At 41.0% G+C, this 23774-nt stretch overlaps 1 protein-coding gene across 6 annotated transcripts in view; it reads left to right on the top strand.

Annotated features, from left to right (window-relative positions):
* The window catches only part of MAP3K4 (mitogen-activated protein kinase kinase kinase 4), a 138976-nt gene that overhangs the window by 87503 nt on the left and 27699 nt on the right, over nt 1-23774 (top strand). For all 6 annotated transcript variants that reach the window (XM_046670631.1, XM_046670630.1, XM_046670632.1 and 3 more), the window contains exons 4-10: nt 6497-6739; nt 9551-9697; nt 16253-16410; nt 19823-19939; nt 22036-22135; nt 22237-22320; nt 23374-23640. In XM_046670631.1, the coding sequence (XP_046526587.1) occupies nt 6497-6739; nt 9551-9697; nt 16253-16410; nt 19823-19939; nt 22036-22135; nt 22237-22320; nt 23374-23640 (1116 nt within the window). The remainder of the gene's footprint in view (nt 1-6496; nt 6740-9550; nt 9698-16252; nt 16411-19822; nt 19940-22035; nt 22136-22236; nt 22321-23373; nt 23641-23774) is intronic.

The following is a 23774-nucleotide window of genomic DNA, read 5'->3' as shown; positions in this document are numbered from 1 at the left end:
ATTTCATTAGTAAAGTTTCGTGAACTTTTTTCTTTTTGAGGAAGATCAGCCCTGAGCTAACATCTGCTGCCAATCCTCCTCTTTTTGCTGAGGAAGACTGGCCCTGAGCTAAGATCCGTGTCCATCTTTCTCTAGTTTATATGTGGGACGCCTACCACAGCATGGCTTGCCAAGCGATGCCATGTCCGCACCCGGGATCCGAACTGGCGAACCCTGGGCCGAGGAAGCGGAACGTGTGCACTTAACCGCTGCGCCACCCGGCTGGCTCCTCGTGAACTTTTTAATTGAGTAAGTGGCAAGCTAGGAAGCACACACTTGCTCATTTACCTATAGGTTTTCCGTTTTCTTAAAAGAAGCATACTTATATGAGAGAAAATAGGAAGTTGTGCTACATTACTTTTGACTGCAGTGAGCTAACTAAATCAAACTTGATATAAGATGAGAAAGATGAAAGAACAGAACTCATCAGTTTGCAGCGGAGAACTGGATCTCGTGATACCACCACCACCACCACCACCGCCAAAACTGGTAGCATTAATTGAATACTCCATATATGGATGGCGATTGGTCAAGTAACTTGGTCAAGGTCACATATCCTGTAAGTGATAGAGCCAAGATGGTTATAAAGCTGTGCTCTTAACCTTTACAGTACATTGCCTCCTGAAGTTATATTTTGCCCCACAGAGTGCCTTAAGTATTTTTTGACTTAGGGCTATCATTTAAAAATTAGAAAATTTTACATGAAAATCTGGATTTTTCATTTTCCTTGAAATACTGGGAGTTCTGTCACTGGGCCCACATCCTCAGGTGGTAGCACCTGGTGAACTCCAGTTTACCACAATGCCATCATTTCTTCTCCTCTTACTGTCCCCCTACCTTAGCTCACTCAGTTACATGTCCCAACTGGCCCTGTAGGCATTTCGACGATTATGACCCTTTGTACAGAATCATAGAAACTAACTCTTGAAGGGTAACGTGAAGGCTATTTTGATCTAATCCTTCATTTTATAAAGCGATATACTTTCTTTTGTTTTATGCATTTATTGAAACATATGAAGAAAGTTGCTATTTATTCTCTACCCCTGCTCAGACTAGTAATCATTTAGTTTGTGTCATCTAGACTTTTTTGTGCTTATATAAATACATACCTTTGTTATGTAATGCACATAATTTTTTTATGTCAAACAAACATGGTAGTGCTGTTTTCAGTCCGTGACTGAACTGCGTCCCGCAGTTCTCTACTTTGCGTCTGTCCGCATCAGTATGTGTAGCTCTACTTCAGTTCCACTTAACAGCTGCCTGGTATTCCATGATATGAATGTGCCGTACTTATTCAACCATTTCACTCTTTGCCCCCACCCTCTGCCGCTGGCAGCCATCAGTCTGTTTTCTGTTATCCGTGAGTTCAGCTTTTTTTTCTTTTAGATTCCAATATTTGTCTGTCTTTGTCTGATTTATTTCACTTAGCATAATGCCCTCAAGTCCACCCATGTTGTCACAAATGGCAGGATTTCCTTCTTTTTTATGTCTGAATAATATTCCTCTGTGTGTGTGTGTGTGTGTGTCTGTATGTGTATATGTATGTACCCACCAGATTTTCTTGATCCATTCATCCACCGAGGTACATTTAGGTCGTTTCCATGTCTGGCTGTTGTAAATAATGCTGCAGTGAACATGGGGTGGAGATATCTTTCCGAGTTAGTGTTTTCATTTTCTTCAGATAAATACCCGGAAGTGGAATTGCTGGATCACGTGAGAGTTCTACTCTTAATTTTTTCTTTCTTTTTGAGGAAGATTTGCCCTAAGCTAACATCTGTTGCCAATCTTCCTCTTTTTTGCTTGAGGAAGATTAGCCCTGAGCTAACATCTGTGCCAGTTGTCCTCTGTTTTGTGTGTGGGATGCCTCCACTGCATGGCTGATGTGTGGAGTAGGTGGATGCAAACCTGCCAACCCGGACCACTGAAGCAGAAGGTGCGAGACTTTAACACTCGGCCACGGGGCTGGCCCCTCTACTTTTAAGTTTTTGAAGAGCCTCCGTACTGTTTTCCGTAACGGTTGCACCAATTTACATTCCCACCAATAGTGCTCAAGTGTTCTTTTTCCTCCACATCCTCTCCAACGCTTGTTAATTTCTTGTCCTTTTGATAATAGCCATTCTGACAAGTGTGAGGTGATATCTCATTGAGGTTTTGATTTGCATTTCCCTGATGATTATAACCATTTCACTCTTAATGGACACTTAATTTTTTTACTCTTATAAACAATGTAGCCACAGATATTCTTGTACGTACCCCTTTATGAACTTATTCTATTGTTCCTGTAAGAATGGTTAATTCAAATGAAATCGCTAGGTCATAGGGTATGCACAATTAAATCTTTGGTAGATACTGCCAAATTGCTCTCCAAAAAGGCTGTGCTAATGTATACCTTCCCCAGCAGTGTAGGAGAAATCCCCTTTTTCCAGCCATGATCAGTAGAAACTATAATTTCATTTTAATCTCTTAATTCCCCTCATTTTTAGTGACATTGAGCCTGTTGTCATGTTAGCTGCCCATTTGTGTTTCTTCTTTGAGTTTTCTTTTATTCATTTTTGTCCATTTTCTGTTGGGTTATTTATTTATTTTTATTATTGATCTATTGGAGCTATTTATATTTTATGGATATTACTCATTTTTCTGGTATGGCTATAAATGTTTTCTTCCAAACTGTGTTTTAATTTGTTTATGATACTTTGCACTAGATAGAAGTTTAAAATTTTTATGTAGTCATTACTCTTTTATCATCTTATTAGATGTGTATTCCAAGATTATAAAAAAAAATTCTCTTATTTCTTTTCTTCTTTTTACGTACTTTAAAAAGTTTTGTTATGGAAAATGTTAAAGCATGCATTACTAGACAGAATAATACTGTGAACCCCCTGGAATCTGTATCCCAGCACAGTAGATGTCAGCTCATGGCCAGTACCTCCAGCCACTTGACACTGTCCTCTTATCATTTCGAAGAATACCTCAAATGCCATCATATTTTATGCTTAAATATTTCAGCATGTCTCTGTGAAAGATGAGGACTTATTTTTAACATGTACCACAATATCATCATCACACCTAAAAAAATAGCAGTAACTCCTTGGGATCATCAAATCTCAAATTAATGTCACATTTCTATTGTATTATAATTGTCATGGCTTTCTTTAAAAAATATTTTACAGTTTGAATCTATTTCAGCTGATAGTTTTAGAGTTTTGCGAGCCTAAACCACTCCAACGCCTTGAGACCTCACTGCGACCTCTTGACTTCGCTCAGGAATTTGTGCCAAAATCACTCCCAGTGTCACTGACACCCTCAGAGAGAGGCATTCTATCGCGTGCTCATTGGTGATTTTGGAATTTGTCCCTTTTGGCAATCTAACCGGCTGTTAATCCCCTCTGTTTCCCTGCTCCTGTGCTGGTACCAAGGGGTGGGCCTGGGGTAAGGTGGGTGTGGGGTACTGAGGTTCCAGGACGCCGCAGGGGTCTGGGAACTGTCCATGTTTCTCTCCCTCTTCTACTTCGAGGTTTATGAAGATACCTTGTCACCTGGTTTTCTTGTAAATGTGTCTCATGGAGTTTTGATTTTGTTGTCCCAGTTTTTCTGTCAGTTTTTATGGGAGAACTAAGGGGAATTGAAATCCTACTGCCACCACTCTCTTCCCTGAATTTTTTTTTTATTGGCCTGTACTAAATTGCCAATATTTGATCATTTTTGACTGACTAAAATGGCAATTTTATATGGTTTAACCTAATGTATAGCTCTGTGTTTAGGTTTGAAAACATTTGGAATCTCTTTTTCCAAATAATGTATGTTCAACACACAATTTTGTATTTACGTTAATACATAGTTTAGTTTCTCATAACAGGCAAGAATTTCTAAAGTAGCCACGTAATTTGAAAAGTGATTATTTGTGATAATGTGAAGTATGGTGTATAGGGTGAGATAAGGGTGTAATTATTTTTCCTTTAATTCCTTGTAACACTCATTGGATTATCTGTTGTTTTCTAACTTCTTGAACGGCTGCCTACCTTTTTAATATACTAAATTATACATAATTAGGTATGTTTCTCTGTTTATTGCTGTGCCTGTACTTTTCTGTTTTAATTAAAGTAGATTATTAGTCAGTTTTGTCATCGTTTAGGGCAATTCTTCCCATTCATTCCTTCTTTTCAGAAATTTCTGAGCTCTTTTTATTTTTGCACATTACTTTCTTCCACATGAACGTTATTTAATGAATTTGTTAATCCGTACAAAATGCCATTGGGATTCTGGTTGTAATTATGTTGCATTTTTATTAATGTTTCTACATTGTTGAGTCTTCCCAGTTTTGCTGGATTGGTGAGAGATTTTACGCCATATTTAATCCTATATTTCTCACTAGAAATAATAATAAATATGCCATTCTTGTTCCTTTCCCCTCTGCCTGTGTTTTATTGAAATTGTTGGCAATTATAAGATTCAGATTTTTTCTTACAGTATGCTTTTTAATTTTTCAAAATTTCTAACACTCCTTTCTAGAACTTGAATTATAGTCCTTAACCAGGTTATCGTCATGGAGTTGGATCTGCTGGATTCACAGCTTCTCACTTCCTTGGGCGTTTTTCCTTCTGTGTCTCAAGCTCTTTATTCTGATCCAGTTTTCCTTTGACTAGACTCTACTTCCTCAAGTGGTTTCTTAGAGAAGGTAAATGAGTTGTACTTTGCGTTCCTCCCTTTACAGAGGCGTTTTCCTTCTTACGTCTTGGTGATGTCTTGCCTGTGCAGGAAGCTCTCCTCCAGCTCTTCGTTTTGTTCTTTCCGGCACTCCTATTACTCTTAGGTTAGAGCTCCGAGATCTGACTCCCATGTCTCTTATTTTTCACGCAAGATTTCCATTCCTTTTTATTTTGCCCTGGGTTATGGTGATAATTGCTGCAGTTAATTTCTAATTATTAATTCAGTTTTTGACAGTGTTTATTCTATTTTCACTGTCTTCCTTGAACTTATTTCAGAAATCTTAGTTTATTTTTTCAGAGCACTTTAATGAGGTCTTGCGTGAGAGTGTTTTTATCGTTCTCTCCTGTTTCCGACCTTCAGTCACTATAGCTGTTCTGATTCTTCCCTTTGGTCTCCTTGGTTAAAACTGCTTTTTCCGCATCAGTGCTCAGTAGTGTTCTAATGTCTGTTCCTCGTTGTCTGGGTGGGGTTGACCCTCCAGGCACCACCAGCAGCAATGTGTGTCCTCTGCAGCTGTGCAGGTCTGGCTGTTGGGTCTCCCCGACAGTGTTGTCTTGCTATTGTTGGGAAGTAGGATTGCTCCCTTTCCCAGTGAGCCTGGAGGAGATGGCTCAGCAGGCTGGAGCTGGAGAGCATGCCAAAGGAATTCTTTAGAATTTTATCATAGAAAGTTTGCTGCATTTTGTAGAGCTCTAAATAATCATTTTAACTGATGTCATTCTCTACACCAGAAGAAAAAATGCATTTATATTGCCTAAAGCTTTTAAACAGACATGTGTTAACCTGACCACATTTATGTCAAGTAATCATTTTTAAAATTACGTGGTTATTTTAGAAATTCTTGCCTGTTACGGGAGACTAAAGTATGTATTAATGTAAATGCAGAAGTATGTGTTGAACATAAAAGAATGTGTACGAAGGAGACCAATTAAGAGTTTGCGAAATGACGGGGAGCACAGATATGAATGACATTTGGAGGCAGAGTAGCTATACTTAGTGATGTTTTAAGTTGAAGAAAAGTTGAGATTTTCAAATTGTGATGGCTTCAGATTTTTCACTCTAGAAGGCAAGGCTTTGACCATGATTGGTCAGAGTGATGTTCCAGAGGCTTAAGAACAGCAGGAAAGTTCCAATTTCCTATTTTATGGGGAAAAGTGTAGGAATTTGATGGGGATAACTACAAGAATGGGTGAGCAACACTAGGTTTCCAGCAAATGTCAAATAAAGGTATCTGAGTGGTACTGGCTCGGTGAATTTTGTGAACTTTTTTCTTTCAGCATCATTCCTTATAACTCAGGAGGACAAGTGGACAAAAGAACTGGTTGACCCCGTTGGTTTCTGTGTTTACATAAATAGCTACCTGGTTTTGTAATCTTTCCTCAATTTGTAGTAATTCTCTAGTTTTCTCAGTCTAGAGATGTGGATAATACTGTATATAACCTTAAAAATAAGTGTTCTGATCATTTTAAATATGATAAAAGTGTATGATGAAAATGTATTAAATTCTTCTTCTACTATATGTTTTTGATAAAAATATTACAATTTGATTTTAGGTCTTGTTATGGTTTTCTAATACTTTTGTAACTTTTTGGGTTTATGTTGAAAATGTTGAATTATTCTAATGATTTTTCCTGTAAAATTGTGATTTTAGTATATATGTCAGCAAATTATAGAGAATAATAGTTTATGACTACAACCTTAGGACGTTCTCCTGCGTGCTCTTTTAACCCTTGTTGAATTTTTGTCATAGTTTTCTGAATTTCCGGATCCCATGTGGGGTTCAGATTACGTGCAGTTGTCCAGGACGCCGCCTTCGTCGGAGCAGAAGTGCAGCACTGTGTCTTGGGACGAGCTGAGGTCCATGGACTTACCGTCATTCGAACCTGCCTTCTTAGTCCTCTGCCGCGTCCTTCTGAACGTGATACACGAGTGTCTGAAGTTAAGATTGGAGCAGAGACCTGCTGGAGAGCCATCTCTCTTGAGTATTAAGCAGGTTTGTTTCAAAGACTGTTTAAAAATACTTAGCAATTATTATTCTACAGGCTCATAATTTTGATTTCAAGGATTTTTTTCCCTCTTTGTTGCAAAATGGTAAAAAATGAGTCTATATTAGTGTTTTTAAGCTGCTCTTTTTAGGGTAATTTAAAATGTGTTTTACATGCAGTCCTCAAGGATAAGATTGTGATCCACCCTTTCCACCACCCACTTCCTTGTTCTAAAAGGATGTAAAAGTCTATGTGAGTCTTTGAAGACTGGAAACTTAAAATTCATTCATAAGAGTTTAAGTTCTTAAAATTTATTTTTTTGTTCTTTTTAAGCTATGTGTAAACAGATGAATGTCTTTGAGCATGCAGAGGGGAGGTGTCTGGACTTTTTGCTTGCTTAGGCAATGGTATGGTTTAAACAGTAATGACAGCCTCTGCTTTCTTAGTTATTATTAATTTGGGGTGGAATTTTCTAAGGAGTTGGATGCTCCAGGGGTAACAGAGGAAGGGGTGGGAGCAGTTGTGTCTAGCAGAGTGAGTGCCGGAGAGTGTTTATATTTATGCTTCACGAGAGCAGCTTATCGACATTTGCTATATAAAATAAACGTTTCAGATTTTGAAAAAAATGTTGATATGTCTTCTGTCGACTGCATGTCCATCCCCAAGAGATTGCAGGGTTAGGAGTTCCTTGGTGCTGAGTGACAGGATGGAGCCTAGGGACAAGTGCGGGTTGAGGAAGGACAGGCCGTGCGCTAGGTAGACAGCAGGACTGGGAGCTGTTCGTTCAGTTGGTGTAGATAGGTGTCCACTGGGTTGGAAGTGGATCCCTGCACCTCTTGTTGCCCCTTCACTCCATCCAGCCCCAAGCAGGGCTCTGCTTCCTTCTCACCGTCGCGGTTCTGGTCACTGTCCTGCTGTCGTCCACTTTGGCCGTGCTGTCGCTTGTCCTCCATAGCACAGCGATTACTTAGGAAGTTTTGGTCCCTTCCCCACCAGACGAATACTTCAGGAATGTAACCTGGTGAAACAAGGCGGAGTTTACGTTTTGCTGATGGGGCTATTGTGTGGATTAAACAGTAATTTATGTTAAAACATTTTGAAAAATAAAAAAACAATAGTTAGACTAGTGTAGCATTACTGAAGTAAAAATAAAATAGAAATTTTGGCTTAAATGCATTCAGAGACCCAGTTGTAAGCACCTCAGTGACACCTTTAACATAAAAATTTGTGTCTGTAATCTGAACAGAACTTTTTAAAATAGATTTAATTCTAGCCATTGCTCTCTTACCATGGGTTTTTAAAAAACATTTTAAAGGAGAACTTCACTTTAGAAAATTTGAAAAGTACAGAAAATGATACAGACAAAAATGAAAGTTTGTCCCATTATTCTGCTACTCAGAGATAATCACTATAACATTTTGGTGTATTTCTAGCTGTTTGTTTTTCTTCTTCATATGTGTTTTCTATGCCTACAAGTGTAAAAAAAAAAACAAGAAAAAGGAAAAATATATGATTTTTTACCCTTAAATATTTTTCAAAAACGAGACTTTAAACATCTGTGATATGGGGCCAGCCCGGTGGTGCAGCAGTTAAGTTCACATGTTCTGCCCTGGTGGTCCAGGGTTCGCTGGTTCAGATCCCAGGTGCAGCCCTACCCACCACTTGTCAAACCGTGCTGTGGCAGGTGTCCCATATATAAAGTAGAGGAAGATGGGCATGGATGTTAGCTCAGGGCCAGCCTTCCTCAGCAAAAAGAGGAGGATTGACTGCAGATGTTAGCTCAGGGCTAATCTTCCTCAAAAAAAAAAAAAAAGAAAAAGAAAAGAACCCAGCTGTGATAGTGCTCTGCTATGTAGGTGCAGCATAGTTTACTTAATCACCATTGTTGTTTTGAGTAATATTGTGATAAATATATTTGTATGTAAGTTGTAGTCTGTATGTCTGATTACTTCTTGAGTATAAAACATAAAAGTAAATTAATGAGTCATAAGTTTTTAGATTCTAGAAAGTTGGTATCAGTTTACTTTCACAATAGCAACATTGTGGTTCCTTTTGTGTCTTACAACTGGTGTAAGTGTCATGTCGCACCCACAGTCCTTGCTGATTAGAATGTGTCCCAGCGTTTTCTTAACGGGAAGGGCTTTACAGGCCATCTCATTTCTGTCTCCTTCCCTCCTTTCTCCCCTTCCCTTCTGGGCCTGCAGACTGTGGTCTTACTCATCTTGCTGTTATGTTTTGTTTTGTTTTCCTTGACTTCCATCTAATTTCATCAGATTAATCTAGGTTGGTTTGTTTTGGTGATTATTAGAATTTTTTGATGGTAAAAGCCACAAATCACAGTAGATAAACTATGACAAGTTATTATAAAGGCCACCATGCTCTGTGGCATGTAAGGATATTTGAATATTGTGTCCTTGGTTAAAAATGATCAGCTTCAAGAGGTTTTTCCCTGCATCTAGTATCTTACAGTGTAAAATAGAAAAATGCATCTTTTTCTGTGGAATTTATTTTCTAAATAAATTTATTTGTAGGAGAATGTAATTTAGCAAATCAGATTTTACTTAGATATTTTCTCTGTGTATTCATGTTGTAATATTAAATACTCTAATTTTCAATAATTTGTTCTTACTCAATTGGGACTACTAAGATTTTATGTAAAATGCACTGATAAAGATTCTGGAAAATACTTTAGGTTTTTCAGAGGCAAGGTTCCCTTTTTCTGAGTGTTTTGAGGATTTAGTTGGGAAATGTGTGAAATCTGATGAAGACTCTGGCCGGGCCGTGTGGGATGATAGAACGGGTGCCTCTTTCTCTTGCAGCTGGTGAGGGAGTGTAAAGAGGTGCTAAAGGGCGGCCTTTTAATGAAGCAGTATTACCAGTTCATGCTGCACGAGGTTCTCCACGACCTGGAGAAGACGGACTGCAACATTGACGCCTTCGAGGAGGACCTGCACAAAATGTTGATGGTAGGGCAGTCGAGAGAAGAGAGAGTGTGTGTGTGTGTGTGTGTGTGTGTGCTGGGAGGGGTGTGATCTTTAGTCTGATTGTTTTCACCTAGTTTTAGGTTAAATTGTTTCTCCTAAATCCACATTTTAAAAAATCCTCACTGGTTTATAAGTTAGAATTCTTGTCAGAGCTTACCCTAGTTCCTTGTTTGTTTAATTGTAGGATCTTACAGCAGAACAGTCCAGAAATAGAATCATGGTCTGGTCCTATTTTATTGAGCCATCTGTCATCCGCCATTTTTCCAATACTTGGGATGCGCTAGGGACCTTGCACGGCTCTGGGAATACAGTACTGAGCACCAAGAAACTCAGTCTGGTGAGAACTGGGCATAGTCCATGTTCCACCCCGAGAGGTAAATGCCAGGGCAGAACTGTGCTGAGATGCAGCGAAGGCTTAGAGCTGGGACACCTGCACTAGCCCGGGGACGTCCAGGAGCTGTTTCAGCTCTGAGGAAGCCGAGTCTTAAAGATGAGTCGAGTTAGTTGAGGAATTTGGCACATCCGAGGAATTATAAATAATGATTTGGTAGGAGCAGACTTATTTTTTATTTCTTCCCAAAAAGAGCTCTCCCAGATGCATGGCTCTCTTCTCAGATGCATGGTTACCTGTGCTGTCTAACCTCTACTTCTGCTCACATTGTTCCTTCCTCCTTTAAATATCCCCTCTCCTCCTCCTCTGCCCATTTAAGACTTACTTTCAAGTTTTATTTTTTTCTAGAAAGCTTTGTCTGACAGTTTTAACCATTAGTGTGCGTTTGTCTGTACCTTCTCTGAACTCTTACATCAGTTATAATTAGAACCATACTGTTTAATACTTAATGATATACCACCTCTCTGTTCTCAGGTTTCCCCAGTTAGACTGAAAGCTGCATAAGCCAGGGGCTGTGCCTTGAAGCTCCTCTGTCTTCCCTCCTGGCTGGTAGTGTCGCTGTATAGTCAATGCATGTTAGATTCTTTACAGTATGCGCACAGATGGTGACATAATGTGGCAGGTTGATGGAATAACACAAAATGACAGCGCTTGTCGGTGTATGGTTTCTGGAATGATAGTTCAGCACCTCCAGATACCCCCAGCTTTCTAGGCTGGCAGGAAAGAGAAGGGCAGAGGGGAAAAGTATCCATGCCAGCTAAGTCCAGAAAAGCGACAGCTCTCCTGGAAGCCCCACTGAACAGGTTTCCCCTACATCCTACTCACCAGACCTGTTGCACGGCCTCTAAACTGTACTGGAGGCTGGGCATTCGAATAGTCAGCTTTTCAGCCTCTGTGGTAGACGGAGAGAAAGAAGAATGGGACTGGAGCGCAACTTACTGTATCTGGCATATTACGAGAGGTAATTCTGAGTTTGAGATTATTTCCTAATTGTTCAGAAGACTACATAAAAGACCACAATGTGTAAAATGTGGCTACGGTCTGAAATACTCTATATTTCTTTTTTAAGAAATGTCTTTATCATTGAAAAGTTATGATAAAAGGCAACAAGCAAATTAATTTTTCTCTTTTTCTATGGATTATTAAACCAGAAGTTTAAAAAGACAAAATGTGCTTTGCTTTTCAAACTGTCTTTGATGGCCTTACAAAGTCACATGCAGCACCTTTTACTGTGTGATCCCGAAAGCAGGAAGGATGAGAAGGAGGCGGTTAACACGTGCCTTCCACGTCATCTAGTTGCGGCGTCGTCGGTGCCCCTGTGAGGCATCTGAAGCCTAGGTTAAGTGAATTACCAAAATTCACAGCTAGTTAGAACTAGAAATGCTTAGCATTTTGTTTTGACTTTGCTACCAGTTAGCTTTGTGAGGCATGATCTTCCTTAGTTTTATCTCCATAATTTCACAGATGAAGAACTAGAAGTTATCAATGGTTTTAAAATTGTGCCCCAAAAGGTTCTAGATGGATAAGTGCAGGGGCATGTTTTGAGAACTGGGGGAGCCCAAAGAGAATCAGTGTTTTTGTTAGGAAGGACGGAGAGAATGGCCTTTGGGCAGGCAATCAAATTATGTTTACTGCAACAGTCTTCCCTTGAAACTCGCGAAAAACAGCAAAAAGAATAAAGAGTAAAGAAAAAAGTTATTTGGTAAAAGAGGAAAAAAGGACTATTATAATTATTTACCTTAAAATTTAGACTAAATGAGGGGATTGTAAGCTGTAACTATATTCCACTTTAGATACAGAGGGCCCACCCAGTGAAATGAGATCTGTGATATCTAGGGGTATGAAGAGGCGGGAGAGGAGCAGGGTGTGTCCCTGTAGAGGACTGTTGGAGGTGGAGCATCTACCAGACTCGAGGAGCACGGGTACCGACACCTGTCGTCTGCAGCTTCTCCTGTTAGCTGAGGAAGACTGCCGAAGGAGAGCTAGGTTAGAAGGGTCAGGGGAAGCAGTGATTAGCAAGTTATGCTGCAGAAAGTCTGTGACTTAGGGGTCCTTACTCTGTGCCACATAATCCTTTCAACTTGAAAAATGAGGAACTTCTGCCTGCAGTTCCAAGGGAATAAATGGGTGAGCATTTGTTTGAGGCAGCAAATGTGTATTGAAGCTGTGACCTGTCTTAGCTCATTTCCCTGGCCCTGGCCTTAGAAATAACCAAAACAATAAACATCTACTATATGATGTAGGAACATGTGACAGTAGATTTAAGGAAACCAGATCAAGGGAATGAAAATGATGAACAAAATGTGATCGTTATAGGAGACACCAGGGAGAGCTCAGACATGCACAGTTAGTGTTCCTGTAGAAGAATAAAGAGCAAACGGGCAGAAAAGATTCAATTTTCCACTCAACAGATAGTATTAGATGTCTGCTGTGTGCCAGGCACGCATCGTGCCAGGTGCTGAGGATTCAGTGATGAGCATAAACTCACTCTCAGAGTTTGAGTGACTAGGAAAATGCTTATTAAAGAATCATGCAAACATAACATCACAGCAAGGAGAGAGACCACTCTTTTATGGACTCTTACCGGTAGGAGCTGAGTTCACGCGCCAGTTAGGAAACCTTCTCTCAGGAAGGGACACCTGGAGTTTACCTGAAGGTAAGGTTGATATGTGTATTATGATCCAGTTTATGTAGGAAATTGAAAACTTAGACAAAATAATACTGTGTATTGTAAATTATATAACATTATCTTACAAAGCATGTAAACTAGAAGGAGACATACTGAATTCATAATTGTTGCCTCTGAGGAAGGAAGAAAGAGATAGAAGTGAAGAAAGAAACAAATGAGAAGTTAACTTTGTGATGTATTATTTCCTATTGAAAAAATTTCCAAGGCAAATATGACAAAATACTAACATTTATTCATTCTGGGTGATATTTGTTAGAATATGTTTAAGCCTTTTTACTTCTTAATTAAAAGAGGAAAATTGACAGAGACACTTCTGACAGAGAAGGCAGCAGATGCAAAGTCTTGGTGGGAAGCAATTTTGGGACGAAGGGTCCTTAGCAAGCGTTATGGAGGGATTGTTGTGGCTGCTGTTTGAAGAACAGACTGGAGGGATCCAGAGTAGATGTGAGTGCACCACTTAGGGACTATTCCAGTAGCGCGTCTGCTAGTCCTTGGGTTAGAGTGGTATAACACATTTAGGAAAAGTGTAAGGATTCAGAAGAAACTTAGAAAGTGAAATTGGCTGGCCTCAGGGGTGGATTGAATGTGGAGGAGGGATTGAGAGTGACTGCTGAGTGTCTGGCTTGTGGAGAAGATGAATAGTGAAGATAATGGGTCCAGTAAGAGAATTTTAAAGTGAAGATACCCAACACCATTTGAAAGCCTTTGGGGTTGATTTTGTTAAGGAGAAGAGATGAAAAAAAGTATATATATGTGTGTGAAAGAAGAGGGGAAATGGATCCTGTGAGGAGATGGTTCTCAAAGCACAAGTGTCGGGGTGAGGGGAAGCACAGCTCATCTGCTGTTAAGAAAGGAAGGACAGTCTGGAACAGTATGTAGCTTTGCATTTTTGGTATCAGGAAGATGAGAGATTTCATTTCTAATGACTTCTCTTTATTTTGTGAAGAGAGGTGAGAGCATCTGCTGAGAATGGGTGAGAGTGGGTATTGGTGGTTTGATCACAATGGAGAAGTTTCAAACTCGTGGTTGTAGAGAGAAGGAAAATGAGTAGAGATATACATATTTCAGAGAAAATGTTGTACGCCATGTGGTTGGTGATTATGATTGTGTAGAACAGCGACTCCTGCCTGTCACGTGACTCTCGTGACCCTCAGCTTCTTGAGTAGGGGCATGGGGAATGGAGTAGTTTGGCTTGTCTGGCTTTGGGGTTTTGACAGGCAGATGAGATAAAAAGGCAGTGGGGGTGGCTGCAGGGTGTAGAACGTGGCAGGGGAGTGGCTTACTGACAGGAGTGCTGTCGGAAGGATAAACGCACGGACTAAACTGAGTAAGGAGGAAAGTGAACAAAGCGGGGTGTAGTGAATTGGGGAGAGAAGAGGAACCAGTGGACTGGAGCTCCAGATAAGATTAAGAGAACAGTTGTACTGGTGGTAGTTGAACAAATAAACCCGAAGGAGGAGAGAAGGTTTTAACATCAGTGTATTTGAATTGGTGATTTGGGGCTTGGAGCAGTTATGGTGATGACAAGATCCAAGATGAAACCTTGTCAGAGTGGAAAAAGGTGGTTGGAATGGAGGCAGTGAGGGAAGGAAACTGAAATGATGGTAGGGGCGTCATCCACATGATGTGAAGTCACACAGCCTGGTGGCCGAGCCCGGGATGGAGAGAAGACTAAGTCAGATGCCGGAGTGTATCAAGTGACGATGGGTATTTAGAAATCAGGAGATGACTATATGAAGATGGGGGTCGATGGTATATCTGATCACAGATCTTAAAAGGGCAGGGTAATTTTTTTTTTTTAAATAAGCCTGTATAAGAGTAGTGGTTTGAGTAGCACTGGGAGCACGAGGATGCTGATGCCTTGCAGCCCTTGAGGTGGTAAGCCAGTTGCCCCTTGAGAGGGCTGTAAGGGGACAGTGCAATCCTCAGGAGACAGCCAGGGTCCAGGGAAGCCAAGGAGATGAAGGAGCGCTCCAAGAAGCGAAAGGGAGGGCCTGGGCCTGGTAGTTAAGAGACTTGTTTCATTTGGATAAGGTGGTGGCAGACCCGTAATTGTAGGTTCCACATGCACAGCTGTATTCATGCTGGACCCAGACTGCAGACTCATACTGCACAGCCTGCATGGAGGAGGACCCAGCAGCATCCAAAGATACAGCATGAGACAGTTTTCTTGAAAGAAAGAAAAGGCCTGAAATTTGCCCACTGAAGGTTATTACTGGATGTCAGAAAATGTTCATTCCAGTGAACCCTAAGGTGTAGCCTGGTGAGATAACTGGAACCTGAGATGAGAAAGAATCTGTAAACATTTGAGCAGAGAAAACAAGTCACCTTCAGGGTGTGGGGAGAGTGGTGACAGTTGTGAGATTAGGCTGGCATCACATTTCTTCACACTAAGATAACAGACAGCATTAGAAGGTGGTGGAGTAATATCTTAAAAGTTCTGAAGGAGAGAATGTGTGACTCAGATATTTTATACCCAGCCAGGTTATCCTTTCTGTGAAGGAATCCATAGGCAGTAATGTTTTGTAACATAGCAACTGTGAACCTGTGTTGAGAAAAACTGCTTGATAGTAAAACCATACTAAGCAGCAGATAAAAGAATTTAGAAATACAAGAGCATTTAGAAATGTATTGGGACTTGTGGTGGGCATAAACCCCACTGCAGAATAATTGATTATTTTGGTTATAGATCATAATTTATATGTCATAAATCTTGAAAAAATTATATCATAAAAATCTGGGTGTCAGGAAGGGATGGTAGGGAAAAGTGTGCTCATTTCCTCCTCTCAACATGTAAGGTACCATCTAAAGTTAAAATATGTCAACAAGTAGGGGCTGACCTGGTGGTGCAGTGGTTAAGTTTGCACGTTCCACTTCAGCAGCCTGGGGTTTGCTGGTTTGGATCCTGGGTGCGGACATGGCACTGCTTGTCAAGCCATGCTGTGGCAGGCATCCCACATATAATGTAGAGGAAGATGGGCATGGATGTTAGCTCAGGGCCAGCCTTCCTCAGCAAAAAGAGGAGGATTGACTGCAGATGTTAGCTCAGGGCTAATCTTCCTCAAAAAAAAAAGTCAACAAGTAAACATCCCAGCCTCTTAACCGAAAATATTGTTCACTATATATTAATTATGAAAATTTCTAGGTGGTATTATTTTGATTTTTTTTTACTTTATTGTACTCTTCTGTATGTTGAGAACATTTTGGTTAATAGGAATTTGAAGGGGATTATGAATAATGTGTTAAATTGCCAGGAGTTGAGTTAGACAGTTTAAGGAGAATCCTCATTGAGACCTCAGTTAACCATGGTGGAGAATGTCACTTCTCTCGGTGCTGGTGCCTCAGTGGGCCCCTCCACCTGCCCTTCTGCTTTGTAGCTTTCATGTTAACAGAGGAGAAAGTTGTGAGTTGCTGAATTCTGTCCTCCAATATCTCCCTGTACGTTTTTGTCTTTAAGGTATATTTTGATTACATGAGAAGCTGGATCCAAATGCTACAGCAATTACCTCAAGCATCTCATAGTTTAAAAAATCTGTTGGAAGAAGAGTGGAATTTCACCAAAGAAATAACGCATTACATCCGTGGAGGAGAAGCCCAGGCCGGAAAGCTCTTCTGGTAGGAGTCCTCATGCTCCCGAGTCCGCCTGCCTTCCTTTCTCACTCTCACTCTCACTCCCACTCTGCCCACCAGTGCTTGTCTGCACTTTTAGTTATGTGAAAATGACAGTCGTTCTTGAAAATGACAGTCATTCATATCTGTTGTGTGCCCCTCTCCCAGGTTTTGTCATCCTTAGAGGGACATTCTCAGTGAGGGGTGATTTGCCCCCTGGGGACATTGGCAATGTCTCTAAACAGTTCTGATTGTAGCAACTGGAAGCTCCCACTGGCATCTAGGAGTAGAGGCCGGGACGCTGCCAAACATCCCCCCGTGTGCAGGACAGCCTGCCCCAAACAAAAAAGATCCACCCACAATGTCAATTTGGAAGTTGAAAAATCCTGCCTTAGAGCAAACCCTCTTGCTTATATATAAAAAGAGGCAGAATCCAAGGCCTCTGAAGAGTAGAGTAGACCTCTAGACCCATGTGTGTGAGTCTCGGCGAGGACATTCGCAACCTGAGAAGTGTGTGTCTGCACTGACGCTGTTTTGGGAATCACAGAATACTAATACCAATCACAGAATCTCTTTGTAAACTGGGTATAAATATGGTGAAAGAGTTGAAAGGAAAACCGAGTTGGGGAGTGTGGTCTGTTTGTTCCAGCAAGTGAGTGTCCCTTCTCCTGTGGGGTGCGTTTCAGCGCTCTCTGCCGGGCCACGTCCTGCCACCTGATGAGGATCTTTCCTTTCCTGGCTCTAGCTCCTGCTGCTGTCCTGTGGTGCCGCCTTCTCTCGCTTGCCTCATCAGCCATTTTGTTCCTTTGGTCTCCTTTTTATGAGGTCTTTTATACCCAGCTCCTACTTCCTTCCCCTCCCTTTGTGTGCGTTCTTTAGGACTTCCCCTTTCAGAGTTCTCTCCTGACTCCGGAGACTCACTGTTCTCAGCTCCACCCATAGTGGTGGCTCCCATGCTCAGTTTCTCAGAATCTTGTGTTCGCTTTTCTGCCCTGACCACCAGTTCTTTCTGGGTCTTCCCTGTCTGTTTTGAGTGAACGGTGAACTTGCTCTGGTCTCAGAACTCTTCAGGCCTTCAGGCCGTGCTTCCCAATCCGATTATCTTGCTTTCCTATTCAGAGTGGTCCCCACAGTCAGCCTTTTGAAAAAAATGCATTCACTCCCATTTTCAACATCTCTTCCTCTCTTAATTTTCCATAATTCTGCTTTGCCTATAGTTTCTTCTGTTAGCATTTTTGTTTCCAGGCTGTCAAGCTTTATTGAAGAAATTTTTTTAAAAGATTACTGTTTAGTTCCACTGCCAATTCACACTGTGTAATTTCACTGTATGCTTATTTCCTCCTGTCAGTCTTTCTGTTTTTACTGTTGCCTGTCCTTCAGATTCCGCACAGCGCAGACCCTGGCCTCCCCGTGCATGTTCCGTGTTCCCAGACGCTCCCAGAGCTGCCTCATTGCCCCTGCTGTGGGACTGCCCATGTGCACTGTTCCTGCTCTGGATGCCTCTGTTGTGTTAGTGCAACCTTCTACTTCATATGCTGGTTTTCCCAAGTTTAGTTAGTCTTGGAATTAGCCCTTCCATCTCTCTCACTCTCACTCTCTACCTCTAATCTGCTCCTCATCCTTTAGGATATATCCAAAATTTGACCTGCTCACGCTCCGGTCTCCAATCCTCCCAGGCTGTTATTTCTACTTGTGTTACTGCAGTGGCTCTCTAAGTAGTCTCTGTTTCTGCCCTTCATCCCTTATAGCTTATTCTCAACGCCATAGCCAGAGTGATCTTGTTAAAATGTGCGTCAGACCATTTTCTCCTCTGTTGCAAATACGCCAGTGGCTCCCCTTCTTACTCAGTAAAAGAGAGCACCTAAACAATGACCTGTAAGCCCTGACACAGTCTGACTTTTCCCTAAATCTTTGTCCTCATCTCCTGCTAGGCTCTCCTGTGCTTACTCTGCAGCCACAGTGGCTTCCTTAGTGTTTTTCACAGGCTGGGCCCACTCCTACCTCAGGCCCTTTGCACTTGCTGATCCCTCTTCTTGGACTGCTCTTCCCCCAGTTGTTTTCGTAACTCATTTCCCCACTTCCTGTATGTCTTTGTCTAAATGTTACTTTCTCCATATTTAAAATTGAAATTCCTACCAGCAAGTCGTCCTTAACTTTCTTTCCTATTGTATTTCTCTCCATAGCACTTATCAACATCTGAAATACTATGTATTTTCCTTTTTTATTTTTATTGTTTTTACTCTTTATTCACTGGAGAGATTTTATCTCTTTTGTTCACTGCTGCTTGGGACATAACAGATACTCAGTATTTGTTGAATAAATCCATCCTGGCTATCCTTGTGTAGTACTGTTCCTAAAAGCGTGTTTCTAATCAGGTCGCTTTCCCACTCAGTTATTTTTAAAGCCCGCCCTCTTTGCCTGCCAAACAGAGATCAGACAAGTTAGCTGACATCCAGGCCTTCCATTGTGTGGCCCCGTTGGTTTTCCTGGTCTGATTCCACCACCCACTACTCCATTCAGATTGGACAGTTTCTTTTCACAAACATGCATCTTGCTTAACACATTGTCGTGCCCTTTGATCATATTTGTTGTTCTTCTTGGACTTCCCTTGCCGTCCTCCCTTCTCTTGCTGACAGAGCCCCTGTTCCCGCTGGTGTTCTGCTTGTTAGGAGGCCGCATTGCCCATGAAGCCGCAGCTTCCGCTGGGTGCAGGCCTCCTCGTCAGACGGCTCCCCCAGCACCACCTCCTGCCACATCCGCTCTTGGTTGTGTACTGACCTCGCTTTCTCTAGACCCTATGCTCCTTTCCTGGAACATCGTCGAGGTCAATGAGCTGCTGTTGAATTTTTACTGCGCTCATTTAGATTTGTTTTGTACACTTTGGTTTACAATTTAACCCGAGTATTTAGATTGTATACTCAACAAGAAGCATCAGCTATATAGAGTGTCTGATGATTATTGACTATGAAAGGCTAATTGTGATGGAAATTTTTAAAAACAGTTGTATTTAAGGAATTTACTTTGTTTTCTTATGCTGTCATTTAATTTCTTAAGCTTTTAAAAAGCATCTGGTCAATAGATATATATTTGAGGCCATTTTATACCATTTTAAACATTTGTTTAAGATGAAAACATTTGTGAAATAATTACATAACTACTATGAATGTGATTTAAGATTTTAAGGTTTATGGTGAAAACTCTGGTAATAGAACAAAGCTAGATACATGCCATTATCGAGATTTCTCCTTTTTCATATTCATCATGATTTTATATTAAAAGAAAACGAAATTCTCAACTGTCATTGATTTTTCAAACTATTGAGACGATAGCTGAACCTTTCAGTTTCTCATTCAAGAGTTAGAGTGAGTGAGGACAGTTTTTCTTCTCTGGTTTACTTTTGTTGTTTTTGTTCCCTTAGTGACATTGCAGGAATGCTGCTGAAATCTACGGGAAGTTTTTTGGAGTTTGGCTTACAGGAGAGCTGTGCTGAATTCTGGACCAGTGCTGATGATAGTAGTGCTTCAGATGAAATCAGGTGGACGCTGCGTTTACTCTTCTCTCCCATTTCTTATTTCGTGTAGTTCTACTCTTGGTAATGAGCCTGAAATGAGCTTTGTTCAAACCAAATTATGTTGGACTTTAAGAATTTGGGTAGTAGAACTAAAGGGATTTACTTATTACTGTAATGTCTTTTCATATGGTTATGGTTTTAAGTGAAATTTTCTCTGAAAGTGAAGTTAGAATTTATTTAGCCCCATAAAAACAGTGTCTTTAGAGAAGAAGAGAGGAATAGATAGTTTAAGTTGACTAAAAATGAGTGGAGTAGAATTCATCCACATGTTCTGGAATGTCTTTAAATAATTGTTTCTGTTCTTTAAAACCCATTAATACATTGAGTTGGCATTTGGTACTTGTTTACTGTTTTTATGCTTAGCTTATCCCTTCTGTTGAACTTTGAGCTTAAGTATGTGAAACCATGACTTGCTCATCTATTGCATTTCCCCCAGTTCTGTGCAGGTAGTGTTTAGGTTGAACCATGTTCAGTTGCTGTTTTTATGGGATATCTTATCACTTGTACAGCCATTTTGTGATCAATTATCAGCAGTATCATGTGAGTCTTAGGAAATGCTCAGGTGGAACTAACTTCTCTGGAGCTGAAATGTCTTCTCTCACCATCCAAAATTTGATGGAAAACACATTTTGGGTTTCAGAACACCTGGAATGTCTTTAGGCCAGGGTTAAAGAAAGAAGTCACCACATAGATTCTCACCTGGAAAATACTGAATAGCTGAGAAGTGGGGTGAATCATTTTGCAGAAGTTCTTGCAGTTGTGAGGGCTAACATGGTAGATTAAAAATGAGCATGAGAGTTCAAGAACTAAGATACTGAACTAGAGAATGGCTCTTACGATGCTCTAATTGTTTCCTGGGGATGGCTCTAAGAAGTGGGTTCCTGCACAGCGGCGTGCTCAGGCTGGCTTGTCCTGGCCCACGAGAGCCCGTGTGCGACTGTGCTCTTCTCTCCCCTAGTCATCACTCAGTGGTGTGGTGCTGCTAGACTGAAAGCAGCTACGATGGCAGAATTTAGGCCATGAAAATCGACAAACACCGCATAGGACAATACTTTAGAGGGAGACAGTTGTTAAACATTCACTAGCCCATCACGTATATATTCCTTTTTAGTTAGATTGTGAGCTGGGAATTAAGAACTTATTTCAGATTCCAAGAAATTGTCATAATGAGATCTTTAGAGAAGTGAGCTTTCTGTTATTTGAAGGTTATTAAATATGCCTTAACAAATACAAGTCCTTTTTAGAAAACTATGGGGAGCGTGCTTCTGAATATTTCCAGTACGTTCTCAATAATTGCTTGCTCCTGTTTATAAAATCTTTATTACAGTAGTGTCCCCTCTTATCTGGTATGTTCCCAGACCCTCAGTGGATGCCTGAAACTGAGGATAGTACTGAACCCTATATATACTATGTTTTCTCCTATATGTGCATATTTGAGGTGTGACAGAAAAACTAGCACGAATTTCTTTTTCCTTCTTCACAGTTTCATGGAGATTGATTCTTAACCCAAACCGTAGCAACCTCAGCATACGATTGTTTTCCTTTCTTAAGTTGAGAACTCTCACCTTTCCACTTAAAGGAAGCACTTTACAGCTGGTGTCTCTTTGGCGTATCCGAGTTGCCAGCATCACTAATCTTGCTCTTTGGGGCCATTGTTAAGTAAAATAAGGGTCACTTGAACACAAGCCCTGTGATACAAGCCCTGTGACACTGCAGCAGTCGATCTGATAACCAAGTCGGCTACTAAGTGACGAACAGGCGGGTAGCATCTACTGCGTGGATCTGCTGGACAAAGGGACGATTCACGTCCTGGGCAGGATGGAGTGAGAGTTCATCACGCAATGATGAAATCTCAGAGCAGCGCGCAATGTAAAACTTGTGAATTGTTTGTTTCTGGAATTTTCCATCCAGTATCTTCAGATTGTGGTTGACCGTGGGTAACTGAAACCGCAGATAAGGGGGAACCGCTGCAACGTGATTTGGAATTTGCTTCCTCTTTATTGTTACATGTTTCTTGATGTGCCCTGAGGCGCTCTGACCAGATTTCCGTCCCCCTGCAGGAGGTCTGTCATCGAGATCAGTCGCGCTCTGAAGGAGCTCTTCCATGAGGCCAGGGAGAGAGCCTCCAAAGCGCTCGGATTTGCTAAAATGCTGAGGAAGGTGCGTAACAGTCCTGGTTTGTGGTGATCATCTTATTTTTCTTTTAGCTTATTTTTTAAAAAGCTAACCCTAAAGAAGTTTCTTTGTAACTGTGATCCTAGGACCTCGAAATAGCTGCAGAGTTCATACTTTCAGCCCCGGTTAGAGACCTTCTGGAGGTTCTGAAATCAAAACAGTATGTTAAGGTGCGTATTTAAGATGGTATAATTGAAATATTTTGCCTTTCTTACTTTACTCTAAAACAAGCAGACTTTTTCTTAGAGGTCCAGAAAGGAAATATTTTAGGCTTTGCAGGCCATATATTGACCCCACTTACAAGACTGATCTCAAAAACAACAGTTTTTCATATTCATTAACTTGTTTTAAGAAGGCAGATAAAGTAATTAAATACTTACTCATGCTATTTAATTTATTAAATTAGGTACACATATATATATTTAAAATAAGATATATAAAGTAATATGTCAATTTTAAATAATTGTTTGGCTTTTCACCCTCACATTTCCTGAAGCAGTTCGAACTTTCTACGTTGGTCTTTGACGTCAGCGTCCTGCTTGTACTAGAGCCACTTTTTGAGTCACCATGTTTGCTCCCATTTAAGTTGTTTGAGATTTAGCACTTTTAGGCTCGGTGTCTGGTGTTGTTACTGGGCAGTTTATCCCGCCCATGTTTATGTGTGACTTGCTCAACATATCCCATATGCATTCCTTGTTAAAATGATCTTTAAAGGCTTTTTGTGATGTCCCTGCTAAGCGTAATTAGTGAGTCTGTATTCTCGGTTTTTTGCCTTTTCGCTGAGTCAAGTGACTCTCGCGCAGACATCCTGCCTGCACAATTCCGTGAGCTTCTCCATCGTGCTGAAGATCCGAGCATCAGGGCCCACTGCAGTGTGTTGCCGTAGGGGAGCAGCTTCCTAACAACCACACTGCAGACTAGCACTGAGCTTGTTTCAGGCTGGCATTCTCCCCTGAAGAGCGTTTTCTTGTCGTTCAGAATAAAGAAGTTAGAGGATGTCCTACAGGTGGAGAAATTTTACAAGGCCTCTCCACCCTCCCTCCTCCGGTCTCACTGAACTGAACTTCTTGTTCTTGCGGTTCCCCTCATTGCTCTGGCTAATGCCTTTCCCACATCTTCTTCCTCAAACCTGCTTGTCTTTTTCTAGTTTGTTTTTTTTAAAATAATGTTTCTGTGATGTATCACGTTCCTTAATTCAAGACTTTGGATTGTTTCTTTTCCAGGTACAAATTCCTGGCTTAGAAAACTTGCAAGTGTTTGTTCCAGACAGTCTTGCCGAGGAGAAGAGTATTATTTTGCAGTTACTCAATGCAGCTGCAGGAAAGGATTGCTCAAAAGATTCAGATGATGTGCTAATTGACGCCTATCTGCTTTTAACCAAGCATAGTGATCGCACTCGGGATTCGGGTGACAGCTGGGCCACCTGGGAGGCACAGCCTGTCAAAATTGTGCCTCAAGTGGAGACTGTTGACACTCTGAGAAGCATGCAGGTATGTCTCACCCCCAGTTCCCACACCTACTGCTCCCCACCCCCTACCTTCAAGCAGTATTACTTACTTAAAACACTTGTAGGAAGAATGAACTGTTAGCAGCTCATGAATGATTGGCTTAACTGCCATAGTAG

The sequence above is a fragment of the Equus quagga genome, chromosome 8 (genome assembly GCF_021613505.1).
Source record: "Equus quagga isolate Etosha38 chromosome 8, UCLA_HA_Equagga_1.0, whole genome shotgun sequence".
Lineage (NCBI taxonomy): Eukaryota > Metazoa > Chordata > Mammalia > Perissodactyla > Equidae > Equus > Equus quagga.
This window is presented reverse-complemented; position numbering and strand designations above follow the sequence as displayed.